This window comes from Aedes albopictus, unplaced genomic scaffold, assembly GCF_035046485.1.
Source record: "Aedes albopictus strain Foshan unplaced genomic scaffold, AalbF5 HiC_scaffold_570, whole genome shotgun sequence".
NCBI lineage: Eukaryota > Metazoa > Arthropoda > Insecta > Diptera > Culicidae > Aedes > Aedes albopictus.
In genome coordinates, this window is record NW_026917388.1 from 715 (window position 1) to 25,000 (window position 24,286).

Here is a 24,286-nt window from a genome sequence, read left to right on the forward strand (position 1 = left end):
TGCGAAAATTTACATTCATTTGCTATTATTTCAGTTCAGAAGCATGCTATCGAAAAACAATGTATGGATGAATTTAACCTTGTAGTTTTATCTGAAACTTTGCCGAATAACATTGGGGTCGCACACGCATTCCAAAGTCGTGAGCGAGCAGTGAAGGTAACTTTCCACAGCGTGAATGAAATTTACATTCACCGCGTGGAGAGTTGCCTTCACAGCTCGCTCACGACTTTGGTATACGTTTGCGACCCCAATGTTATTCGGCAAACTTTCAGATAAAACTACAAGGTTAAATTCATGCATACATTGTTTTTCGATAGCATGCTTCTGAACTGAGATAATAGCAAATGAATGTAAATTTTCGCAAATGAATGGTTGCAACCTTGGGAAATTCCTTAGGGAATCTCACGAGAACTTTCTTAGCGAATTGCTGGAAGAATTTCTGTAGGAATCCCAGGATAGAACTTAGAAGAAATCCATGTCTGCAGTAATTTCTGGACGAATTACCTGCATAAATACATTGAAGGGTCTTAGGAGAAATTCCTGAAGGAAACTTCGAAAACGGCACTTGAACTCACTGGAGGAACCTTTAAAGATATCCCAAGTCCAATTCCCGAAGATATGTCTAGTGGAATCCCTAGATGAATTCTTAAAGGAATCTCTGGAGGAATTCAAGATGGAATCACTGCAGCTAGCTATGGAAAAATTCCAGGAGGAATTGCTCATACCCATATGGTTTACGAAACTAGAAACAAATCTTAAACGGTCATTTTGATTCCTCAAAACTCAAAAGTCATCTCAGTCAACAAACCCACCCCACTTGTAGTTAGTGGGTACCAACGCGAGTGTGTTGCGTATTGCCGAGCAAAATCTAAATGAAAGTTAAAACTAGTTTTGATGTTGTTTTGATATTGCAAATTATAATAACTCAGGTTGTTGTCATTTGGGCGTTTTAACGGTTGCAACATCAAAAATGACAGCAACTTGAAAACAATTCCTGCTATCAGTTATAGCAAATTGATAACTGCTTTTGCTATCAGTGCGAGAAAAATAAAAAAGTAGAATTTAGAGTTTTTCTATAGATATTAGTTATTATACATGGTTTGCCAGAAACTTTGAAATTACTCGAAAACATAACATTTATAATAATAAGAAATGTGATATCATTTTGCTGCTGAACACAAATTTTGTTTTCGATTGCTATCATTTTGTTGTTGGACTCTTCTCAGGTTGGCAGCTACGCTGAAAGAGGTATTGTTCATGGTGTGGGCTTGAAGCCGTTATTTGTTTTGTGGCTTTGTTGGTTAAAGCGCCGCCGGTCTAGCGAATTCGGAGTAGTGGGTTCGAATCCCACCAGAATGCGTTTATTTTTTACAAATGTACCTCTAAATTAGTCAATTAACAATCTGTGCCTTCTAACTACAAGTTTTTCCAGTGTGGGGTTCTATAGGCTTTAGGGACGTTTCTTGGTGTTTTCGGGGACGTTCACGGAATTTCAAGAGCGTTTTAGGGGGTTTCAGGAGCGTTTTATAGATTTTCAGAAGAATTTTATTGATTTTCAGGTCGTTTCAAGTGGTTTAGTGACGTGTCGGAGTTGCGAGCGTTTGAGGGTGTTTCAGTGGATTTCACCTGCATTTGAATAAATTTCGGGAGCGTTTCAGATGTTTTCAGGTAGTTTCAGGGGCATCCAGGAGCGTTTTAGATTGTTTTAAGATGTTTTAGTTACGTTTCTGGGGTTTTCAAGAGGAATTTTTGCAGCGATTTAGGAAGTTTCAACGGAGTCTAAGGGGAGGGGAGAAAGCGTTTTGAGGGGTTTTAGTGTGGATTTAGGGGGTGGGTGTTCATGGCATTTCAAGGGGTTTTAGTGACATTTCAGAAGGTTTTATGGATTTCAGTGACGTTTCAGGGTTGTTTAAGTGATTCCGGGATTGTTTCAGGGAGTTTTAGGAGCATGTTTGATGGTGTTAAGAGCATTGTATAGTTTTGAGGCTTTTTAAGTGGTTTTGTGACGTTTCAAGGGTTTCAAGAGCGTTACAAGAATTTCAAGTGGATTTAAGGGGGTTTCAGGAGCATTTGGAGGGATTTCGGGCGCATTTCAGAGGTTTTCAGGGCGATTCAGGTACGTTTTAGGAAGCTTCAAGAATGTTGCAAGCCTGTAACAGTCACAGGTATCAGGTATCAGAAGGCCGGCTCCAGAGGCACGTTATCCTCCATTTGGGACATTTGTGCCCTCGCCAAAATAATAGCCTATTTCATCATCTACCTGAGGGAAAAAGGAAGGAAATAAGGAAGGATGGGGATAAGGACAAAATAAAGAAAAATATCCTGGAAGAGGGTACTAACGCATAAACGTACCACAAAGGGTTCAAACAGCGCCCTGAAAAGGGCACTGTAATAACGCCTAAAGCGAAAGAGAGCTTATAGCTATTTACCACAGCGGGTTAAGAACAAAAGAATATCCTGAAGATTCAGGTTTCTGATGTCAGTTTCATTTAATAAGTGTTTACCGAATACTCGGAAACGCAGTTGCGCATAAACTGAACAGTTACATATCAAATGATACGAAGTTCCATAATCGGATTCACAGCTATCACATGGAAATTAATCAGCTTGCTGAATATTCGTCATGTGATAGCAGAGTCGGCAGCGGCCAGTCAATGCTTTGACCAGAATGCTGCAATTCTGCTTTGGCAGATTTGTAAGATACTTCGCCACGCCACCCTTGGAGATGGCTCAGTACAATACAATTTGGTTTGACGACATGACTCAAAACTATTCCAATATTGGCTGTGTTGAGTGGCAGCCCAGGTATGAATCTGAAGCTTTACCCAACACTTCGATATCGGAATAGCTGGCTCAGGGCCAATGAAATCATGTGATGCTCCAGTGCGAGCTAACTCATCAGTCAATTTATTTCCAACGATGGAAGAATGGCCAGGTGCCCATACAAGGTGAACAGCGTTTGCTGAATTTAGCTCCTCGATTTGAGCGATAACTACCTCCGACCTAATAGAGTTGGCCGAAGCAAGTGCCTTAATAGCAGCCTGGCTATCTGAACAGAAGTATATTACTTTGCCCATTACATGCTGCTGAAGTGTCGATTGCACTCCGCACATAAGAGCAAAGATTTCGGCCTGAAAAACGGTGCAGTGTCTACCAAGTGAGTAAGACTGATACAACCTCAGATACAAGCTCACGAGAATATACATCAGCACCTGCTCGACCTTCGAGAAGGGAGCAATCAGTGTAACATACGATGCCGTCTGAAATACTTCTCTCCAGATAACCAGATGTCCACTCTTCCCAGGAAGGTAATTTCGTGGAAAATGTCCTATATGGAAAATTACAAGCAATTGTAAGATCACTTATAGCAAAGACAATTTTGTTCCAATTCATCAAAAGTGGAAACAACGAGGTGTGTGTTGATGTGCGGTTCACAGGAGTTTCCTCTAGTAGACCGAGTACCCGTAGACGGTAAGTGCAAGAAAGTGCTTCTTGTTTGAGATGAATGTGTAGTGGAGCAACGTCGAAGAGAGCTTCGAGCGCTGCCGTGGGAGTTGAAGAGAACGCTCCAGACATCGCCATTAGGCACATCCTGTGGAGATGGCCTAACTTTGATTTGACCGTTCTTACTTCGCCCTTTTGCCACCACACAAGATATCCATAGGCCAATATTGGACGAACAACAGTTGTGTAAATCCATCTGATATACTTGGGTTTCAGACCCCAAGTTGTACCAAAGGTTCGCCGGCATTGCCCGAAGGCCATACAAGCTTTCTTGATTCTGAACTCAGTGTGAGGTGTCCAGGTATGCTTGGAATCAAAAATAACTCCAACGTACTTTACCTGTTCAGTCACATCGATTTCAGAATTAAAGAGACGCAAAGGTCTAACGCCATCACGGTTTCGCTTTTCCGTAAAAAGAATAATAGATGTTTTACTCGGATTTACCGAAAGGCCATATTGGCGACATCAACCCTCAACTACCTGAAGGGCACTTTGCATCAGGTCGAAAAGGGTGCTGACTGCTGATGCACATACCGACTAACAATGTTAGATAGTCGTCGGCAAAACCATAAGTAGGAAAACCGCTATTATTGAGTTGCCTCAATAGCGTATCTGCTACGAGATTCCACATAAGTGGTGATAAGACTCCCCCTTGGGGGCATCCACAAACACTCAATTTCCTTATCGCCGCTTGACGCAATGTCGAGAAGAGATGTCGGTTTTTGAGTATTTGGTGAATCCAATTGGAAAACACTGGAGATATACCATGACCCCGTGCGGCTTCCAATATGGCATCGAAAGGCACTTTGTCAAAGGCACCCTCGATATCTAAGAAAACACCCAAGCAGGATTGCTTTTGAGCGAATGGTTCTCGATATCGTAAACAACCTTGTGTAGAAGAGTCACAGTCGACTTACCAGATTGGTAGGCATGTTGGTTCACATGAAGAGGCACGTTGGCCAGATGAACATCACGGATGTGATGATCGACAATGCGTTCTAAGCATGTCAGAAGAAAAGAGGTCAAACTGATAGGTCTGAAGCTCTTTGCTTCTTCATACGACGCACGACCTAGTTTCGGAATAAACTTCACAGTAATACCCGCCAAGATTTGAGAATATACTCTGCAGCAAAACTGCAAACAAATCTTTTTTTCAAAACATGTTTGAAATAATCAATTCCCTTCTGAAGCAAAATGGGATAAATCCCATCTGCTAAAGGATATTTGAAGGGAGCAAAGCTATTAAGTGCCCACTCAATCGATTCTATAGTTACAATACTCCGAGCCGAGGCCAGGGAATCATAACTACAAGAAAAGACATCAGGTTCATCCGAAGATGTAATATCCACACATCCAGAAAAGTGTGTGCTGAATAAGCATTCCAGAACTTCCTCATCACAGGAAGTCAGATCGCCATTTGGCAAACGAAGTTCGTTCGCTCGGAAATCGTTAGATTTCGCAAGGATTTTGTTTAACCGACTGACTTCACTCAAACTGGAAACAATTATACAAAGGATTTTCCAGCCGGATCGTTCAGCAGACCGGAGAGCTTTCCTGTAGGCCTTGCGAGCCGATCTGAAAGCCTCCGAACCAGCCGAACGTCGTCTGTTCCAATTCTTTCCACATTGTTTCCTGAGTTTCGCCAGATCAGAGTTCCACCAAGGGGTTCCTCTTGTGATCTTATGCCGACAATCACTGAGTACGACATACACGAATTTCTAAGGATTACCACAATAGATGCATTCCATATTCAGCCGCTGCTGGTTGAGTCGCACCTCCTTACACTTCCTAACGTAACCTTCCGGATCAGTTCACATCAGTGTCTTCTGGCAAGCCACATCATCCATACACGTCTGGTGAACGTGATCTGCTACAGAGAGTTTACGTACTCTGCCCTGTCCAAGGCCTAGTTTATAGAGGTTTCTGTACTGTTCATCTAGTAACCTTCGAAAAAGCAAAGCAACACAAAATGAAATAAATCTATCACAACTATGTTTTGGAGGAAAAATATTTACAATGCAGATTAAGCTTCATTCAGAATATCTCAGTTTTAATTATCTCCGAAAGTTTTGTTTACAGCATAGCTTTGATTGGAGACGATAAAAGCAGTTTTGCTGCTTGCAGTTTGCGGCGATGCTGTAGATGCGATTTTTCAGATTTGTATCCTAGTTTATGCTGAACTTTTTGGTCTGTGTTCAAATACATTTGAAATGATTTCATATATCATATTCATGGGGTGGTTAGTGTATTCATCATTTTATGAACTGAGCATTGTTTTTGTCATTTCAATAATTTACGATGGTTTATCTCTCGACAATATCTTTGTAATTACCAAACACTTCATTATCTATCAACAGATTCAACTGTCCCACATATAGCCAGCCACACAACTAACATCAATAGCCGCACATATGATTGACTCTTTTATTTTTATCTATTTCTGGTTTCTATAATTAACAGGCAAAACACAGACCGAAACGTAAACACAGAGCAGAGCGAGTGAGGGGACGACGTACAAAACGTGCACCAGCTCTCCGAAGGCTGACGACAGCCGGCAAAGTGAATGAACAACAGAACGAGAGTGAAAAGTTGAGATAGGCCCAGGGTACAACAAGGCACAGGCAAAAAATGAGCATTGATCCAACGGACGTGGCTCAAACAACAGCAACAACAACAACCACCACCACCACCAACACCACCAGCAGCACAGCATCTTTGCCATCGATCGTCGGCGCGGAAGAGGAGGAAGAGTCGACACTGGTCGAAATTTCGGCTTCTTCGTCGTCGTCATCGCCCACAACGGTATCGTCGCTGTCGCCGTCATCTCGCACTAGCAGCACCGCTGTCACCGCCGGTGAAGATGAACCCGAATCACAACAACATCCGGAAGATGATGCGACGGCCGCCGCACACGAGTCAAAGCAGCCGACGACAGCGAAGGCGGCGGCGATGACGATTTCGTGCGAAGATGCTACCACGGCCAGCTTGGACTACTCGGAAGCCAGCACGGTGGCATTAGTCGCGGATCTGACTCCTGAGCAGATCCATCGCCAGCAGCAACAGCAGCAGCAGCCGACCCTAGCACCGGTGGCAGCGCACGTTGCAACTGACTTACCCGTAGAACAATCCCGGAATCTCTTTCCGATCCAGTCCTCGTCCTCGCTGTCGACTCCGTCCTCATCCGAAGAATACGATGAATCTGTTAACAACACTAGCAGTACCGAAGGCGCCTTGAACGTTTCCAGTAGCAATATCAACGATAACAACAACAGTACAGCAATAGGCAACACTACAGTAGTACCGGAGAGCGAGTTGAGTGCAATCGAAAGCGCCCTTCCGCCAGGTTCCTCGACCGTCACATTGGTAACCAGCACCCCGGAAAACTCCCCCACCAGCGGCAGCAAATCCGACGACCAGCAGAGGCAAGCACCGATAGAGATAGTACAAATCTTCCCACCCACCGCAAAAACATTATCCTCGTCACTAGTAACGTCCTCTTCGTCGTCCTCATCCTCCTCTACTCCTTCGTCGGGCTCGCCTCCCTCGTCGGCGGCATCAGTGGCGTCCTCGACCTCGTCGTCACCTTCCGCATCACCGCTGGCAGTGGACCAACAACAACAGCCGGCCATCACCACCATCACCCCAGTTGCGCCTCCTCAAGTTCAATCGGAAGTGGCACCCTCGAAGATGGACGATTCCGCCGCTATAGGCGAACCGGAAATTGCCGACCTGCTGGCGGCAAAGTCCGATCAGCAGCAGCAGCCGCATGGGGAGGCCACCAAATTCGTGTATCACAATCGTACTTCGTCGTCTTCGCCACAACTGCAGAGCAGCTTGAAAAAGTACAAAATGGGCGAACGGAGCAGCGAAAGTGCGCGGCGCGTTTCGTTCCCGCAGGATGCGCAGCTCATCACCGGCTACCTGGAGCCGATCGATCCGTGGGCGTGTGGTGAGTATTTGATTGCGATGTTGACGTCATTCTTCTGATAAATCATTTTTAACAGTTCTCAGTGGTTTTAGTGGATCTGTAGGTTCAAAACTAATTATATTCAGTCCTGAGCATCCACGGTGGTGCAGGAGGCCGGATTGAAAGATCTCTATCCTGGGCGATTGCCCGCCATCGCCGTGACCGTGGCCAGGTCAAATTTTTGTGTCGACTTGCTTTATTTCGTTGTTGGAGTGTTGTTGGAGTTCGGAGTTTGGAGCGTCGACTAATCTTCCATGTATTTCTTTAACTCGCAAAGGCAGCCCTCGCCTTCTTGATCCGTGTATCTATGTCGATCTTGGTGCCGACATCGGCCGCCAATTGGCTACCACGATATTGGAAGCTTTCAACACTCTTCACTGCTTGCTCACCCAAGTAACATTTCTAGTTTAATAGACTAGAAGAAGCTGTTAAAACCATCATAAAACCAAAATAAAAGACAGCTCTCAAAACCCTTACAAGGCTAATTGGCTATCAAAATGTTACTTGGGCAGCTACCGTCTTGTTGTGCAAGTACTCTGCACGAAGATGCCTTGTACTGTGCTTCAATGAGGCCGATGATTTTCTCAGGGAGACCCTTGCGCCTGAGGACTGCCCACATGTATTCCGTGATTGAGACGGTCAAAAGCTTTTCCGTAATCAATAAACACCAGGTAGAGAGACTCTTGGAATTCATTGATTTGCTCCAGGATGATACGGAGCGTGACAATATGGTCCACACAGTATCATCCGGCACGGAATCCTGCTTGCTGCCGTCGGAGAGTAGCGTCAATCTTCTCCTGTATCCGGTTAAGGATCACTTTGCGCGGGACTTTGAGAACGATACACAGTAAACATGATGCCCCGCCAATTATCGCATACAGTCAGGTCACCCTTCTTGGGTACCTTCACTAAGACGCCTTGAATCCAGTCGGCCGGAAATGTCGCGGTATCCCATATGTTGCAGAATAATTGATGCAGTAGTTGTGCGGATACTACGGGGTCAGCTTTGAGCACCTCCAGCTGATATGCGATCGATCCCTGGGGACCTGTTCGATTTCATGCTACGGATGGCTGTCCCTATCTCCTGCACTGATGGAGCTTCGATGTTGACACAGGTGATGTGTCGAATCCTTGGCAGATGGGGTTGAAGGTGTTGATGGCGTGGCCGATATTAGAAAAAGGTTTCTAAAGTGCTCGAACCAGCGATTCAACTGGTGACCCGGCCGACGATGAATGACTGTCCAGATGTGTCTTTCACGGGCATCGTAGCATTCATCTTAGTCCCACTAAGGTGACGTGAAACATCGTAGAGGAGACGGAAGACGCCGGTGTTTGCGGCTTTCTCACCTTCGTCGGCTAGAGAGTTCGCCCACACTCTATATGAGTGTCTACATGAGTTTTTCACTTCCTTCTCGAGAGTCGAGTACCGCTGACGGGCTACAGCTTTGGCTCCTCGTGTTTTCCCTCGATCTGTCACGGCTTTGGTGTTCCTGTGCTCCTCTATCTTCCTCCAGGTTTCATCTGTGATCTACTGCTTTCTCCGGGTGCATTGCTCACACAAATTATGACGACGTTCTTGATGGCCTTCCTTCGATCTTGTATGCTTCCACCTTCCGGAATATCCGTAGCTTGGTTCTCTAATTCCTCGCCGAAGGACATTTTCAACGCAACGTCTTCCAGTCGGCATGTGTAGAACCGGCGTCCCATGAAGTGTTCATATTCCGAGTTGTCAGAGCCAATTTTCGCGTTGAAGTCGTCCATGAGGATCTGGATATGTATTACCTTTCGGAATCTTGTCCACGACATCATTCAGTTGGCTGTAAAAGGAAACCAACTCCACGGTGACGAGAAGCGTGTTCAATGTTCATCTCGTAAGGCCAGAGTGTAGCAGAATTTGGCACAACGCCAATCTGTGTTCTCCAGAGTTCGACCAACGGACTTCACTCAGTCCTAGGATCTCAAGCTTCACACGGCATCCCTCATTGGCTAGTTGTGCCAGTTTACCCTGCTGGACTAAGGTTGATACGTTGATATATTCCAACTTCCAATTCTCGTCCGTTATTTTGCGCTAAAAGTCGTTGCCGTTCGTAATCTTTCATTTTCGGTTTCTGTAATGGTTTATGGGCTTCGGGAACAGTAGGTTGTTGGCTTAAGGTCCCCAATCTACCGTTCCGGTGGAGAAGCATTTCTTACTCCGCTGCTGGATGCCAGAACAGACGCTGTTTGAGCCGCACCTCCTTGGTGAACAAACGCTCGGGACGTACTTCCTCAATTTAGCTTAAGTCAGAAGGACAACAGTGCCCAGGCTGCACTACAAAAACTAAGCACACAACTCTTAGCTGGCGGTTTTTGTCTTTGCTTGATCCGTGGAAGTAGGAGGTAGGAACTTGTTGATGTTTGTTTGTTTTCGCCAGCTGACACGAGGATGCATTCGTGTCGCAGTAGGAACTTGTGAGGACCATAGCTATGTTGGACGCTCTCCTTATCGACTCACCCGTTTTGCAGCCTTTAGATAGGGCAAATTATCTTTTTCTTCCATTCATCCGCGATTGTTGCGTTTCTCAGATCCTGACAAACAGGCAATTCATACAACTGGCTAACTTTTGATGAGTGCAGTTGCAGTTTCATCATTGACAGTTGCCTAATTGTCCTTGAGCCATTGAATGGTATCCTCTCTTCAATAAGCGAGGGATTCGGTTGATTCTCATCATCCGCCGTGCTGACGTAGTCATTTCTTCCGTTGCCTTGATCCTCACTGCATGCCTTCTCTGCAACATTCAAGTGTTTAACGAAGTGCAGCTTCCATCTTTCAATTGCCTCACTTTGATCTGCCAAGAAATTCCCGTCCTTATCCTTGCACATTTCTGCGTATGGCATGAAGCCGTTGCGGAATGCGTTGAGCTTCTGGAATAACTTTCGTGATTCTTGACTCCCTATTGGTAAAGATAATCTCTGAACTAAAACCAGGATTGACGGAGAAAGGGTGTATGTCCGAACCGCCATTGCGTCCAAGTCCACAGTACACGGTACACAAGAATTATTTGTCAGTACCTTCAACTCCACTTTCAAAACTGCTTCTTTCGAGAGACAACCGGCTTTACGTGCCATTTTTAGTGATTCGTATGTTGTTTTTGTGCAGAACAATTCTAATTGTGGTCTACCCGACGTCTCCACCGGACAGATATGTCTTACCATTCCGGGAAGTGTGTCGAGACCGAGATATTCTCTCCCCGGTTGTAAGTTAAGCAACGACGTTGCATATTTATGCAGTGTTTTCTCTTTCTGGTGGCAAAATGGTTAGACTTTTTTGTTTACGAGTGAAGACGTGACGTGGGGTTACAGAAGCTCGTTTAAAATTAGTCTGGCAGACTGGCTAGCTCGTAGTTTATCATAGTTATCGAATGGAAGCTGTACCTGGATTCTTGAGAACGACACAGCAATTTCTTTTTTAAGTTTTCTCGTTCTGCCGGGTTCTATGCTGCAGCATGACCTCTTCCAAAATCTCTCTGCCCTCTTCGTCGAACCAATCGTTATTTCTTCTCCGGTCTACGTACTCGACGAGTCGACGGTGCTTTTGGCTGCATCGTTGATGGCTGCCTTAACTGTATTTCAACAGTCGTCTAGAGAACACATCATCCGCTTGTGTCAGTCGTACGGTAAATCAGCGTTTTGGAGTTCTCCTCGGACACGTAGTGTTCCATCATCCTCAACTCCTTAGCAAACTTGTATTTCGTGTTGCGCGAAACGAGATATTTACGAATTGGCCGCTTGTTACTCGTCAGAAGAAGTTGCAATTGTCCTTGGAACAAACGGCTTCCAAGTTGTCCAACTGTCAATCGTTGAATTCAATCCGATTGTAAAGCCACGAAGACCCCATTAACCAAAGAAAGTGTTCCAGCAGTTCACATGGTGACTTCTCGCAATGCGCAGCCCTGATGCGACGTGATGCCATGTAGTCCTCGGGAGTTGCAGTCCGATTACCTACCGTGACCGGTCCTAATTCTGCGCAGTCCCTAATTCGGCGCACTTTCTCGAATATACCACAAAATCAGAGACGCTAGTTCAATATTAGCTTCAAATATATTTTTTGAATATTGTTTCAATAGTAATGAAAAAGTTTGTGAAGAAAAATTTTTCAAATCAACGACCAATATTTTGTAAAAAAATAAAATGATGTTGCAAGTGCTGGAAATTGCCTGAAATCTGTGCCCGTTAGCGAAGCTGCTAAAAAGTTGCCTCATGAGCTGAAGCATTTTGCGACATAAATAATGAAGAGAATGCCTACTTTTCCATGCGCATCCTGTACAGCTGTCTTCGAGGAATCAGAATCGGCAAAAAACAATTGAGTTTTCTTCTTCTTTTCTTAATTTTCTTGTTCTTCTTAGGTGCGCAGAATTAGGAACCGGTATTAAATAGTGGTCCTAATTCTGCGCAGGCATTTCAACACTAAGTTTTTAACATATAATTAATAAACAAACATCATATAAATGCCAACATAGTTATAACTAGGATATTCTATGTTTCATGCAATCCAGTGAATGTAATTACGTCTCAACAAGTTGGTTTATAAACTTCGAAGACTAATTTACGATTCTTCCATTTTTGATCTGATAGTTCGACCGGACTAACCACTTGTTTTAAACATTTGCTATCAACCTCGGGGGAAATTTTATGTATTCATGCAAGCATTCGTCAAATGCGATCTTTGATGTGAGTTTACATGGAATTTTCTTAAACAGTGGAAACGCTGGAGTTAGACAAGAAAGAAGTCTCAGTTTGCAAACAAAGATTGTGCCACCTTGTCATGACGGAAAAGTTTATATTACCTTTAGAAATTAAAGTAAATTTTACTAATATGTGCATATGCGGATAACTAAAAAGCTTTGCGTAGTAGTATTCTATAATGCTAATGCTACAAAATCCTTTTGTGTATTATGATTGAAATTCCATTTGCTTAGTGCTCAAAGTAGGTAGTATCAATGTTGGGGACATGCAAAGTCCCAATATGGTCGTAATGTCGTATAAAAGTTGAAAATGAAGAATTCAATTGAATTTCATCTATGAATCATGTTCTCATTACAATAAGTTATCTTTTCAGAGTTTTTCCCATGTGCGCAGAATTAGGAACATTAGTGCGCAGAATAAGGAACATTCCAAAAAAGGGTGCGCAGAATTAGGAACAAAGACACACTGTAGAATTTTTATTATTTTACATATAAATTGATTGTTTTGTATGCAAATTATATTTTTCCCTTATTTACAAAGCTAATAACTATGTGCAGTCAAAAATTCAGCCAAATCGGTTTGATTTGGATTTTGTTACAGCTGATTGAAATTGAAAAAGTCTTAGGTGCGCAGAATATGGGCCCTCCACGGTACATAGTTTTTCCACTTCCGAAGGTGAGGTAACAGCCATTCCAAGACTACTGTCGAATCTAACCAGACGTGGAGGTAGAGATCAAGGTAGCTCAGTGCTGTTGATATTTTCTTTATCAATACAGTTAGTAGGACAGCTGCATTCAACTCCAGCCGAGGAAGTTTGACTTGATGGCTGAACGGGCGCCACCTTGGTCTTGGCGGCGATGAGAGTAATGTTTATTTGAACATTTGAGTCTACAGACCACCCGTATACAACAGCAGCGTAGGCTAACTGCGAGGCGTCTGAGAATCCAATTAGTTGAATTTTTCCTCCGTGGTTGAGAATCCAACGATGGATACGGATTGCCTCCAACATATCAAGATTGTTCTTGATACTCACCCACTCTTTTTCAATGGTTTCTGGAAGTGAATCATCCCAGGTCAAATCATGCAACCAAAGCTGGTAAAACAGAATTTTCATCTTAACGATGCACAGTGACAGCCATCCAAAAGGTTCGATGCGTCTGATCGCTTCGTGTTTAGCTTGTTACGTCTTCCGATGCATATTTTGAACTTAAATGAATCCTCTTTCTGTGACCAATGCATTAGCAAAGCCTTGACCGAGTCTATTTCACTCGTGAATTGTAGAATGATTGGACCCGGTCTGCTATCGCCGAGGTTTTCAACGACCACTTCCTGAGAACAAATACGGAACTTTCCATAATTGTTGAAACTTCGCTTATTAACTTTCGAGCTTCTTCCATGGTACGAGTTCAGGACATTAAGTCCTCTACGTAAAATCAAAATCATCGCACGATTCGATCCGGAGTATCCGGAAATTCAGTAGCCCTATCACGAGCAGCTTATCGTAGAGAATCTGTTGCAATATATGCAGCACACGGTGTCCGAGACGGTAGTGTTGAATAGGATCTTCCGGGTTGTTTTCTATACACAATTTGCTGGTAGTCCATCTGGTCTTCGGATATCTGTACTTGTCTGTACAGTGCTCATTTTCTCTACATCGCTAGTGAATACTACAGGCTATGTTCGAAAGCGACGTAAAACGTCGAGTAGACTATCTGTATTGCTCGGACCGACGAGTAAACGATCATTGTGGAATTTGTTTACAAATCTATTCTGGGATTTCCTTATGTATATCTGCAGGGATTTCCCCATGATTTTCTCCAGGAATTCCTCCAGGGATTCCTCCAGAAATTTCTCCAGGTATTCCTCCAGGAATTTCTCCAGGAATTCCTCCAAGAATACCTACAGGAATTCCTCCAGGAATTTCTCCAGGAATTCCTCCAAGAATACCTACAGGAATTCCTCCAGGAATTTCTTCAGCGATTATTCTAGGAATTCATCCAGGAATTCCTCTACAAATTTCTCCAGGAGTTTGTCCAGGAATACCTCCAAGAATTCCGCCAGCGATTCCTCTAGGAATTCCGCCAGCGATTTTTCTAGGAATTCCTTCAGTGATTCCTCCATGAATTGCTTCAGGGATTCTTCCAGGAATTCTATTAGGGATCCCTCCAGGATTCCTCAACAAGTTCCTGCATGGATTCCTTCAGAAATTTACCCAGGAATTCCTCGAGAAGTTGTGTCAGAAATTCCATCAGGAGTTTCTCCAGAAATTCCTCCGAGAATTCCGCCAGGATTCCTCTAGGAATTCCTCTTTCAGGAATTCCATTAGGGATTCCTCTAGGAATTCCATCACAGATTCTTATAGGAATTCCCTCAGCAATTCGTCCAGGAATTCCTTTAGGGATTCGTCTAGGAATTCCTTTTGAGATTCATCCAGGGAATCCTCTACAAATTCCTCCAGGGGTTCCTCCAGGATTTCCGCCAGGGATTTCTCCAGGAATTCCTCCTGGGATCCCTCTAGAAATTCCTCCTGGAATTCCTTCAGGAAATCCGCCAGGGACTCCTTTAGGAATTCCGCCTGGGATTCTATCAGAGATTCTCAAGGGATTTGTCAAGGAATTCCAGTAAACACTTTTTGTAAAGGCATGCCTTTTTTTTGCATTTCTTCGGTCTTCCAAAACATGCTAGTTCCACCGTCTAATCAGCCAGCCACTAGCCAACTAAACACCGAATTTTGTGTGGTTAGCAATCCGTTTTCATCAGTTATTTAACCAATGTGGAACATTGGCAGTAAGAAGCTCAACAAGGTTCAAATATGACAAAGATTTTAACTGTTTTCCAGAACGTCTTCGGATCAATCAGAGGAACCGCTCCAAAAACTTAATTCGCTTCCCGTAGATGAATTGGTTCGACATCGGTGAAGTAACCACTTCGAGAACATATGCTTCTGTCGTTAGAACCAGTTCGTCGTTGAATCGAGAAGATATTTCCAGCCGTAACGTACCCTTTGTAGTACCAGCTGTGGAACCTACCACCTCCCTGACAGCAAATCTAGCGTTGCTTCTGGAAAGTTCGAGGCGTGTCACGCAAGCTTCACTGATAAGCGACGCGCTAGAACTAGAATTGATCACGGCTCTTGCGATTTAGAAGGTTTCACTGTTGTCTCGAACGTTGATCAATGCTGTTGGCAGCAACGCCACCTTGATCACAGTCCTAGATGATGAGACTCTTGTCGACAACTCTTCTTCGGCTACAGTGAACTTCTAGTTCCGGCAGTTCGAAGGGCGATGAAATACAGGTCGATTAGATTGACGGTTGATAGACAGTTTAGACTTCTGTACTTACTCCCTACGGCACTAATAATGGTAAAAAATTCTCAAATGGAGGAGAACGTGCCGCTGGAGCCGAACTACTGATACTCCCTATGATGGTCAGCAACACTTAAGGCCTTAAACAACTAAATTGGATGGCCCGAAGAGCATTTAGGACACAGCTGGGGCTCGAGATGAAAACGCTGCAGTGTTTTCTCTGGTGGCTTCGCTTGTTCTTTCCGAAATTCCTTCTTCGCGGCATCCGTGTATGCCGTGCCTGTAAACTTGTTTATAATTTGCGTCCGTAATTGCAAAGAATCTAACTAACTTTCGGCCTCGCTGACAGGATAAGAGAGATGATACTGAAGTTTCTGAGAATCTCAAAGTGATTGATTGCTGTGTGGATGGTAGTGATGAAAAGATCCTTGAATGACCACCAGTCTTTACGGTTTTTGTTGAATGTTGATGTTGAATATTGATAGGAGGAAGACGAACATTCAGCAGTATATCTAACCTGAATGGATTTGTCACGGTCGCCATGTTGTATCAAAATGTGTATTTGTAGATTTAGTACATTTTCATAATACAAATGTTAATTTTTTATTTTTCCAGTTACCATCATCAGCGTTGCGGAACTCATCGAGTTGTATCGGACATCATGCACGAAACATTCTACCCAGCCCCTACCCGCCATCACGGAGCACCTCACCAAACTGGACCTGGCGGTAAACCAGCGGATACCGTTGCTATCGCTTAAGGACCAGAATCTCAGCCACGGTTCGTGCGAAGCGCTGGAGGAAATCTTCAAACGTGTCCAGTACCGCAGTATTAATCTCTCAAACGCTGGCCTCGATGACACCAGTGCCAGCGTGCTGTTCGACATGATCGAGTACTACGAGGCGACCAACGAGCTGGACATCTCAGATAATCTGGCCATGACGAACAAAAGCTGGCTGGCCGCCATCAACATGATCAAGAAAAGCCAGGCGCTCAATGTGCTCATTGCCCGGGGTCCCGGAATATCCGAACACCACGCGATGAACCTGGCCAAAGCCCTCAACACTTCTGCCCTTCACACGCTCAGGCTAGAGCACTGCGAACTGAGTCAACGGCCGCTGGCCACGCTGTGCAATTTGCTGAAAAGGAACACCGTACTGCGGGAGTTGTCGCTGGCGCACAATCAGCTGACCTGCGATGACGCCAAAAATATTGCCAACCTGCTGAGGGCCAACTACTACATTCAGCTGTTGGACATTTCCCATAACAGTATCGGGGTAAGTTTAACTGTCTGCTATCGCATCAGTTATACTTTCGATCAAATGTCCATTTTAGCCTTCGATCTCATGATCTGGAAATCATTTCACTTTTTTATCCCTTCTTGCAGGACAAGGGCGTGGAGTACATTGTGACCGCACTGATCGACCAGTCCATCTACTTCAAAACCGTACAGGAAACCAAGCGCAAGAGCGAGTTCAGCTTCGCCGATTTGTCCAGCAGTTTGCACAACATCAACAGCAACAAACACTACTTTCCCCATCCGTACGGTGGTGGTGGCAAAACATCACAACAGAGGCTATGCCAGCCGAAGCAGCCTCCGCCAGAGCAGCCGAAACTATCGGAAAGCTCGCTATCGGCTGCCATGTCGCCAACGCCCATGGCCATGGCGGCAAGGTCGGTGTCGGACGATACGCCCAAAACTCCACCGCCAACGCCGTCTTTACCCGTCGTGCGGACACCGTCGGGGGAGGCGCTCCTTACGGCCGGTAGTTTATCGCCACCGGTGGAAACCCAAGAGGAAGAACCGCCACCTAGTCCACCGGTAGCAGCCATCGTCGTCGTCGCAGCCGCCGCCGAAACGGCGTTAGAAGAATCTTCAGATTTGCTGTTGCATGAGAAAAGTACAAATAACGATAGTGGTCTTAATAGTAGTGTTTCTAGTGAAGCCGATCAAACGAATAGCGATAGTAGCGGGAATCTAGTGGCGGGGGTGATGGTGGTGGAGAGCACCGAAGTACAGAAAACCAACGAGTCGGCGAGGAGCGAGGCGGAGCTGCAGTTGGCCACGGGGGAAGCGAAGGGTGATACGACCAGTGACATTAGTGGTGATAATCTAGTAGATTCTGGCCTGGTGGTTTGCGACCACCCGGAGGACAACAGTAGGACTGAAAGTGCTAGTGATGTCGAAGGTAATTGGGGATGGCGGGGGATAGCATCGCACAGTTTACTGAGGGCAAACGTGGAACTTAAACTGCAATCTTCAGATGCCACCTGTTTAAGATGGAATGGAATAAATACATTTTTTTAAACTTGGGTCGTTATGTTTCGGCCTTTTGATGATTCTACCTTCATAAATTCGGCTTTTAGTCGTATAACAAAAGTAGGGAATTGTGCAGAACTGCCAAAACTGTCGGCAAGCGCAATTCCAATGAGACGTTACAAATTCCAGGTAGACGCTGATGAAACTGGTAAACATTTTTCAGTAATTCCGCTAGATATTCATTCCGGAACTGTTTTAAAGATACCTCTTGGCATGTCTCCCACGTCCTGGATCTCTATTCCTAAAAAAATAAACCTTTAGTCGAATTGTTCCAAGTACATCCTTGTTGGTATCTCCCTAAGAACTGTTGCATATACTCATCTCAGAGCATAATCATATAGAAATGTCAATTGACGTATTCCCGGAAGGATCCTCGAAAGAATTTATGAAGGGATCCTCGTAAAAGCCTTGAAACATTCACTGGAGGAATTCCTGTGCGAATTCCTGAAGGGAATGCCTGGAGAAATTCTTGAAAAATTTCCAAAACACTATCAAATAATGGAATTTTTGAAAAAAAAAAATCCTGGAATTAAATCACAAAGAAATGTCTGGAGGAATTTAAGAAGGAATTCCTAGAAGATATCCTGGTGCATTTCTTAGAGAAATTTCTTGAGGAATCCGTGGGTAAATTCGTGAAGGATTACCTGGAAAAGTATCTGAAAGCACTTTAGCGCCCCAAGATACAAACAATTCAGAGCATTAATCAGCATGCCAGTTTAACTGAAGTTCTACGAAAGCGCCAGCAGTTTAACAAGAGTATGTGTGGAACAAAGTGGCGAATATTTTTTTCATACAGTGAAAACAGCACTTTTGTTCGACACATTACTTTACATTGAACAACTAATCGAACTAAAGTTGAAAGAAAGTTGTTTAAAACCATCCATCAGACGCTTTATAGTGTTTTTATAATGGTAGAACCTAAGCTTTTTCAAGCATATTGGATGCCATTATTCCACTTATAATTCGTAGTGGTACAAGTAGTTTAACAAAGTTTAACACTTGCTTAGAAATGTTTTTTTTTTTCAGTTGCACCGGACAATGTTGATCAGCAGTTTAATAGTATCACTTAATCGCCACAGCTCAAAATGTTTGCTTTTGAAAACATGATGGCTGATTAGGAGCCAAACAATAGCATCCACGGTTGCATAGGCTTGAATATCAAATAAATGTCTTGCAGCAGCTCTTTATAATTATATTTCACTTTTAAAAACATTCAGACTCACATTTTCCTTTAACGGCAGCAAAACTGCAATCCAGAACACATGAAATGGCAAATAAGGAAGCTGCTCATTCTCGCCTCGAATTATTCCACAGGATACTTCCCTGATTTTGGACATTTCGGTGGCACGGGTCCAACTGGCTTCAATAGTATCCGGGCTCAGGATCCACCAGGCTGCTCCCGCAGAAGTTAACACTAGCGTAACGTAATTTATCTCCCGTTACAAATCGGGAGGGGCACCAATCGAAACACAACTTACTTGTTTGGGTATTTGAAAACTTGACCGAAGAGTCACCTTATCATCACATCTCACAGCAGATTATCAGTATTGGTTTACAAAGAGCTACTAATAGGCTCCAGTGCGACTGATGATGATCAAGCGACACGGCGATAGCGATTATTCAAGCTTTGATCGACTTCATTGCTGACATAGACAATAAGTTGAATAAACATTCTTAAGCGATTTTTAACCAACACGTGTACGGTTACGTATTTGGCTAAGGTATTAAATATTTATAAACTGCTCAAAAACTTCTGAGTTATGTAATCGTGATTGGAGCAGAGCAGATGCAGATTACTATAAATCGACTGATCCCGAGTTCGAATCTTGCCAAGAGTGTAAGTTGTTTCCTAGGTTGATCATTAAAATATGATTAAAATGTGTAGTTACAGGTTTAAAGAGTGATTTCAGTTAAAAGTTGAACAAAATAAATTATTTTGTTAATTTATTGGAACAGTGGTGTTTAAACAACGTTTAAGAAACTTTTTTGGCAACCTTTGTTCAATCAAATCTATTATTAGAAATTAAATCCATACAATGTTACAGGAAGCATATTGTTCAACATGTTCTGAATGCATAATGGTGGAATAATTGTCGAAGAACGCTTGTTATTAAGAGCCTAACTTCTATTCCGCTACAATGATTTTAATGACTTTTCTTAAGCGATTGAACAACAATGCATCATAGAACTTTGTTTAAGAAACGTTGAAGAAGAGAATTCAACTTATAGCTTAACAACGCTGTTTTGAGAAACATTTCTCAAAGCAATAATTGTTGCTTGGGATGTAAGTACTTATGTGTTTAAAGCAAGTCACAGTTGCTTCTACACAACCAAAACCTGCGCTTCCGTGACTTTTTTATGGCATGTGGCATTGTCTCACTGAGTGAACTTCTGAATAAACTGCTGGAAGCATTCCATACAGAATCCCTTGATAATTTCCTGGTACCTGTATGCATCCTTTTTAACCTTCCTATTGCATCACGTTGGGAACAGCTCGCTGGCGTAGTGTACATTTTGAGTCAAAAATGATCCTTATGCCAAAAGTGGAATAAATTATCTTCCAATTTGTGAAGGAATCCTTGGTGGAAATCTTGGATAAATTCTTGAAGGAATTCCTGGAGGAATTCCTGAAGCAATTCCTGGAAAAATCACTAAAGAGAATCCTGTAGGAATGCCTGGAGGAACTTCTGAACAAATTCCTGGTGTGATCCTTGGAGGAATTCCTGGAGCAATTCTTTGATGAGACCCAGCAGGAATTCCTGGATGAATTCTTGGAGCAATCCTGGAGGAATGTCTGGAGAAATCTCCAGAGGAATTCCTGGAGAAATTTCTGAAAAAAAAACCTTGAGAAGTTCCAGAACGATTTCCTGGAAGAATCTTTGGAGGAATTTCTGGAGGAATCTCTTGGAAAATCTCTGGAGAAATTCGTTGAGAAATCCCAGGAGAAATCCCTTAAGCAATCCCTAGAGTAATATCTGGAGGAATTCCCGAAGGAATGTCTGAAGGAATCGCAGAAAAATTCCTGAAGATTTTCTGACTAAATCCCTAGAGAATTTCCTGGTTGAAAAAAAACCCTGGTGCAGTTCCTAGAGAAATTTTTGGATAAAATCCTGGAGGAATTTTTACAGGTATTCTTGTGGGAATTACTGGAGGAATCCCTGAAGGAATTCCTGGAGGAATCTCTAGAGAAACTCTTGAAAGAATTACTGGATGAATTTCTGGAGAAGTCTCTAGAGGAATTCTGGGAGTTTTCTATTTCTATTATTTTTCTACTTCTGAAAAAAGTCTGAAAAATTCCTAGGGGAACTCCTGGAGAAGACCTCGAAGGAATTCTTAAAGGAATCCTTGGGGAAATCCGCTCAGAAATTTAAGGAGAAAAATCTGGAGGAAATCTGAAATTTAAGGAGAAAAATTCTGGAAAATCTGAAGCAATTCCTGGAGGAACCTCCGGAGGAATTCTTGGAGAATCCTTAAAAAATCCTAAAGGTTATTCCTGGACAATTTTCTGGAAGAATTTCTTGAAAAAATTCCTAAAGGATTTTCTGGAAGAATCCTTGCAGGAATTACTGGAGGATTCTTAGATGGATTTTCTGGAAGAATCCCTGGAGAAATTCATGGAGATATCACTGGAGGAATCCCTGAAGCAATTCCTGAAGGAATCTGGAGAAATGCCTGGTGGAATCCCTGAAAAATTCCTGGACAATTTTCCGGAATAATTTCATAGGAAATCTCTAGAGGATTTCATGGAGAAATTCCTCGAGTAATTGCTGACATAATTTCTGAAGGATATCTAAGCAATTCCTGGATGAAAATCATGGAGGTATTCCTGACGGAATTTCTGGAGGAATCCCTGAAGGAATCTCTAGAGAAATTATTGAAACCATTACTGGATGAATCAGCGGAAATCTGGGAGAAATTTCTGAAAAAATCCCTGGAGCAATTCCTGGAGGAATTTCTGGAGAAGAAAGTCTTTGAAGAAGTTCCTGAAGGAATTCTTCGCAAAATTCCTAGCAGTGAAGAGAATTGTCAGACAAAAGAGGCACAAAACAAGCAACAAAGAAGATGCGACGATTACTCTTTATCCCAACTGGTAACAGATAATGTCATGATCTCAAATTTGTTTGTTGCAGACAAAACGGAAGCTGAATTTGTTGCGTACTTTTCAACTCGTGAATAATCAATTATTACTAACCCATAATCGAAACTTTTTGATGATACATCTTCAGCAGCGTTGCAGTGTTTACCGCTCGAAAATCACAATGCACGGCTTAAAAATCTCTAAACTCTTGGCGCACGATCTTTGTCCTATACTGTTCAAGTTGGGACAAACGTATGTCGCATTGGGTAGAATGTCGCAACAAATTCAGGTTGCGACATTGTCATTATTGTTGTGCGATGGTTGAATTTTGATTCACTGATTCCTAGTGAGATTGCTGGAGGAGTCCCTGCAACAATGCCTGGGGGAAAATCTGGAAGAATTCCTGGAGAAATCCCTGAAGGAACTCCTGGGATAATTTCTGGAGGAATTCCTCGTGGAGACCCTGGAGAAATCCCTTTACAAAATCCTGGAGGAATGCCTGCCTGCATGAGTTCCTGGAGGAATTCCATGAGAAACTCGTGGAGTCATGGAAGAGCTCCTGAGGAATTCCCAGAGGAGTCCCTGAAACAATTCCTGGAGAAATCTCTGCAAGAATCCAAGGAGGAATTCCTGCAAGAATGCCTGAATAAATTCCTAGAAGAATGTCTAGAAGAATTCCTGGTGGAATTCTTGGAGGAATCCCTGAATCAATTTCTGGAGAAATCTTTGGAAGAGTTCTTGTAGGAGTATTTGGAGAAATCCTTGCAGGGATCCCTTAAAGAACTCCTGGATAAATTCCCGTAGCAATTCCTGGTGGAAACCCTGGAGAAATGCTTGGAGGAATCCCTGATAGAACTGTCAGAATCACAGGTATCCCTGTAGGATATCCTAGAGGAATGCCTGTAGGAATTCTTGAAGGAATCTTCAGAGAAACTCGTGTATAAATTTCAAGAGGAATTCCTAGAGAAATTTCTGGAGGAATCTCTGAAAAAGTTCCTGTAGGAATTTTTAGAGTAATGTCTGGGGATCCCTTGAAGAACTCCTGGATAAATTCCTATAGGAATTCCTGGTGGAAACCCTGGAGAAATTCTTGAAGGAATCCCTGATAGAACTCCTGTTGGAATCACAGGGATCCCTGTAGGATACCATATAGGAATGCCTGCAGGAATTCTTGAAGGAATCTCCAGAGAAACTCGTGTATAAATTTCTAAAGGAATTCCTACAGAAATTTCTGGAGGAATCTCTGAAAAAGTTCCTGGAGGAATTTTTAGAGAAATGCCTGCAGAAATTAACACAGGAATTCCTGAAGAAATTTCTGGATGAGTCTCCCAAGGAATACCAGAACTAATTCCTCCAGAAATCGCAGATGGAATTCTTGAAGAAATACTGCAGGAATCCTTAGAAAAGTTCGTGGAGTTCCCTGTGGCATTTCCTGAAGAAATTCCCAGAAGAATTCCTGAAGAAACTCCAGAAGGAGTCCCGGGCAATTTCAAGAGGGATTCCTAAGAGAATCCCTAAACACTTCCTGGAGAAAGTTCTTAATTAATTCCTGAAGCAATTCCTTGAAGAATACAAAGAGGAATTCCTGAAGGAATAATTAAGTCCAGCAGGAATGCCAGCTAAATTTCCTAGGGAAAACCTAGCAAGAGTTCCTGAAAGAATTCATAAAAAAGTCTTTAGATAAATTCCTGGAAATCACAAAATTCACATTATTGGAGAAATCCATGGATACATCGCTGTAGGAATTCATGCAGAAATTCCCGGAAACATTCCTGAAGGAATACCAGCAATAATTTCTGGAAAAATCCCTAGAAAAACATGAGATATCACATAAGGAATCATCTTCGGAAAAAAATTTGAGTGGATTGTTATAAACATTCTTAAATGATTCCAACAGAGAAATCCCTGGAGGAAATTTTGGGAGAATCCCGGCAGCAATTCCTGAAGCAATGTTAGTAGGCAATACAGCGTAAATCTCATCATAAATTCCTGGCATCTGAAAATTCCTTATTCTATATTTAAACAAATATTTCAACTAAGTTTTACCCACGTATTTTAGTTCATTGAAATTTTCTGATACCTAATTGAAAATATTCTTCTTCCAAAGCAGTGTGCACCGGCGAGGCAGCAGGAGAGAAACAGACTTTGGAGCTAGCGTTCGATCTGAGCGGGGACGAAGTAGATGTGAAAGGGCCGAAAAAGGCCCGGTTAGCAAAACAGGACAGTGTACTTAGCGAATTTGAGGCCAGCATGCCCGAGCTTCGGCTGCAAACAACGACGGAAATTCCAAAGAAGATGTCAACCCCTAGCGGCAAAGCCGAGGAACCGATGGATGAGGATACGCCGGAAGTTTGCACGGATTACGATGATTCGAATCTTAAAATAGT

The 24,286-nt window shown here is 43.2% G+C and overlaps 1 protein-coding gene across 1 annotated transcript; it reads left to right on the top strand.

Annotated features, from left to right (window-relative positions):
* Positions 1 to 5,715: 5,715 nt before the first annotated feature.
* LOC115259491 (serine-rich adhesin for platelets) lies at positions 5,716 to 24,286 on the top strand (the record flags this gene model as incomplete). Its single annotated transcript, XM_062843821.1, is given in 4 exon segments — positions 5,716 to 7,453; positions 16,117 to 16,778; positions 16,889 to 17,690; positions 24,010 to 24,286. Coding segments are annotated over 4 exon segments (3,062 nt in total), but the record flags the coding sequence as incomplete, so codon positions are not given.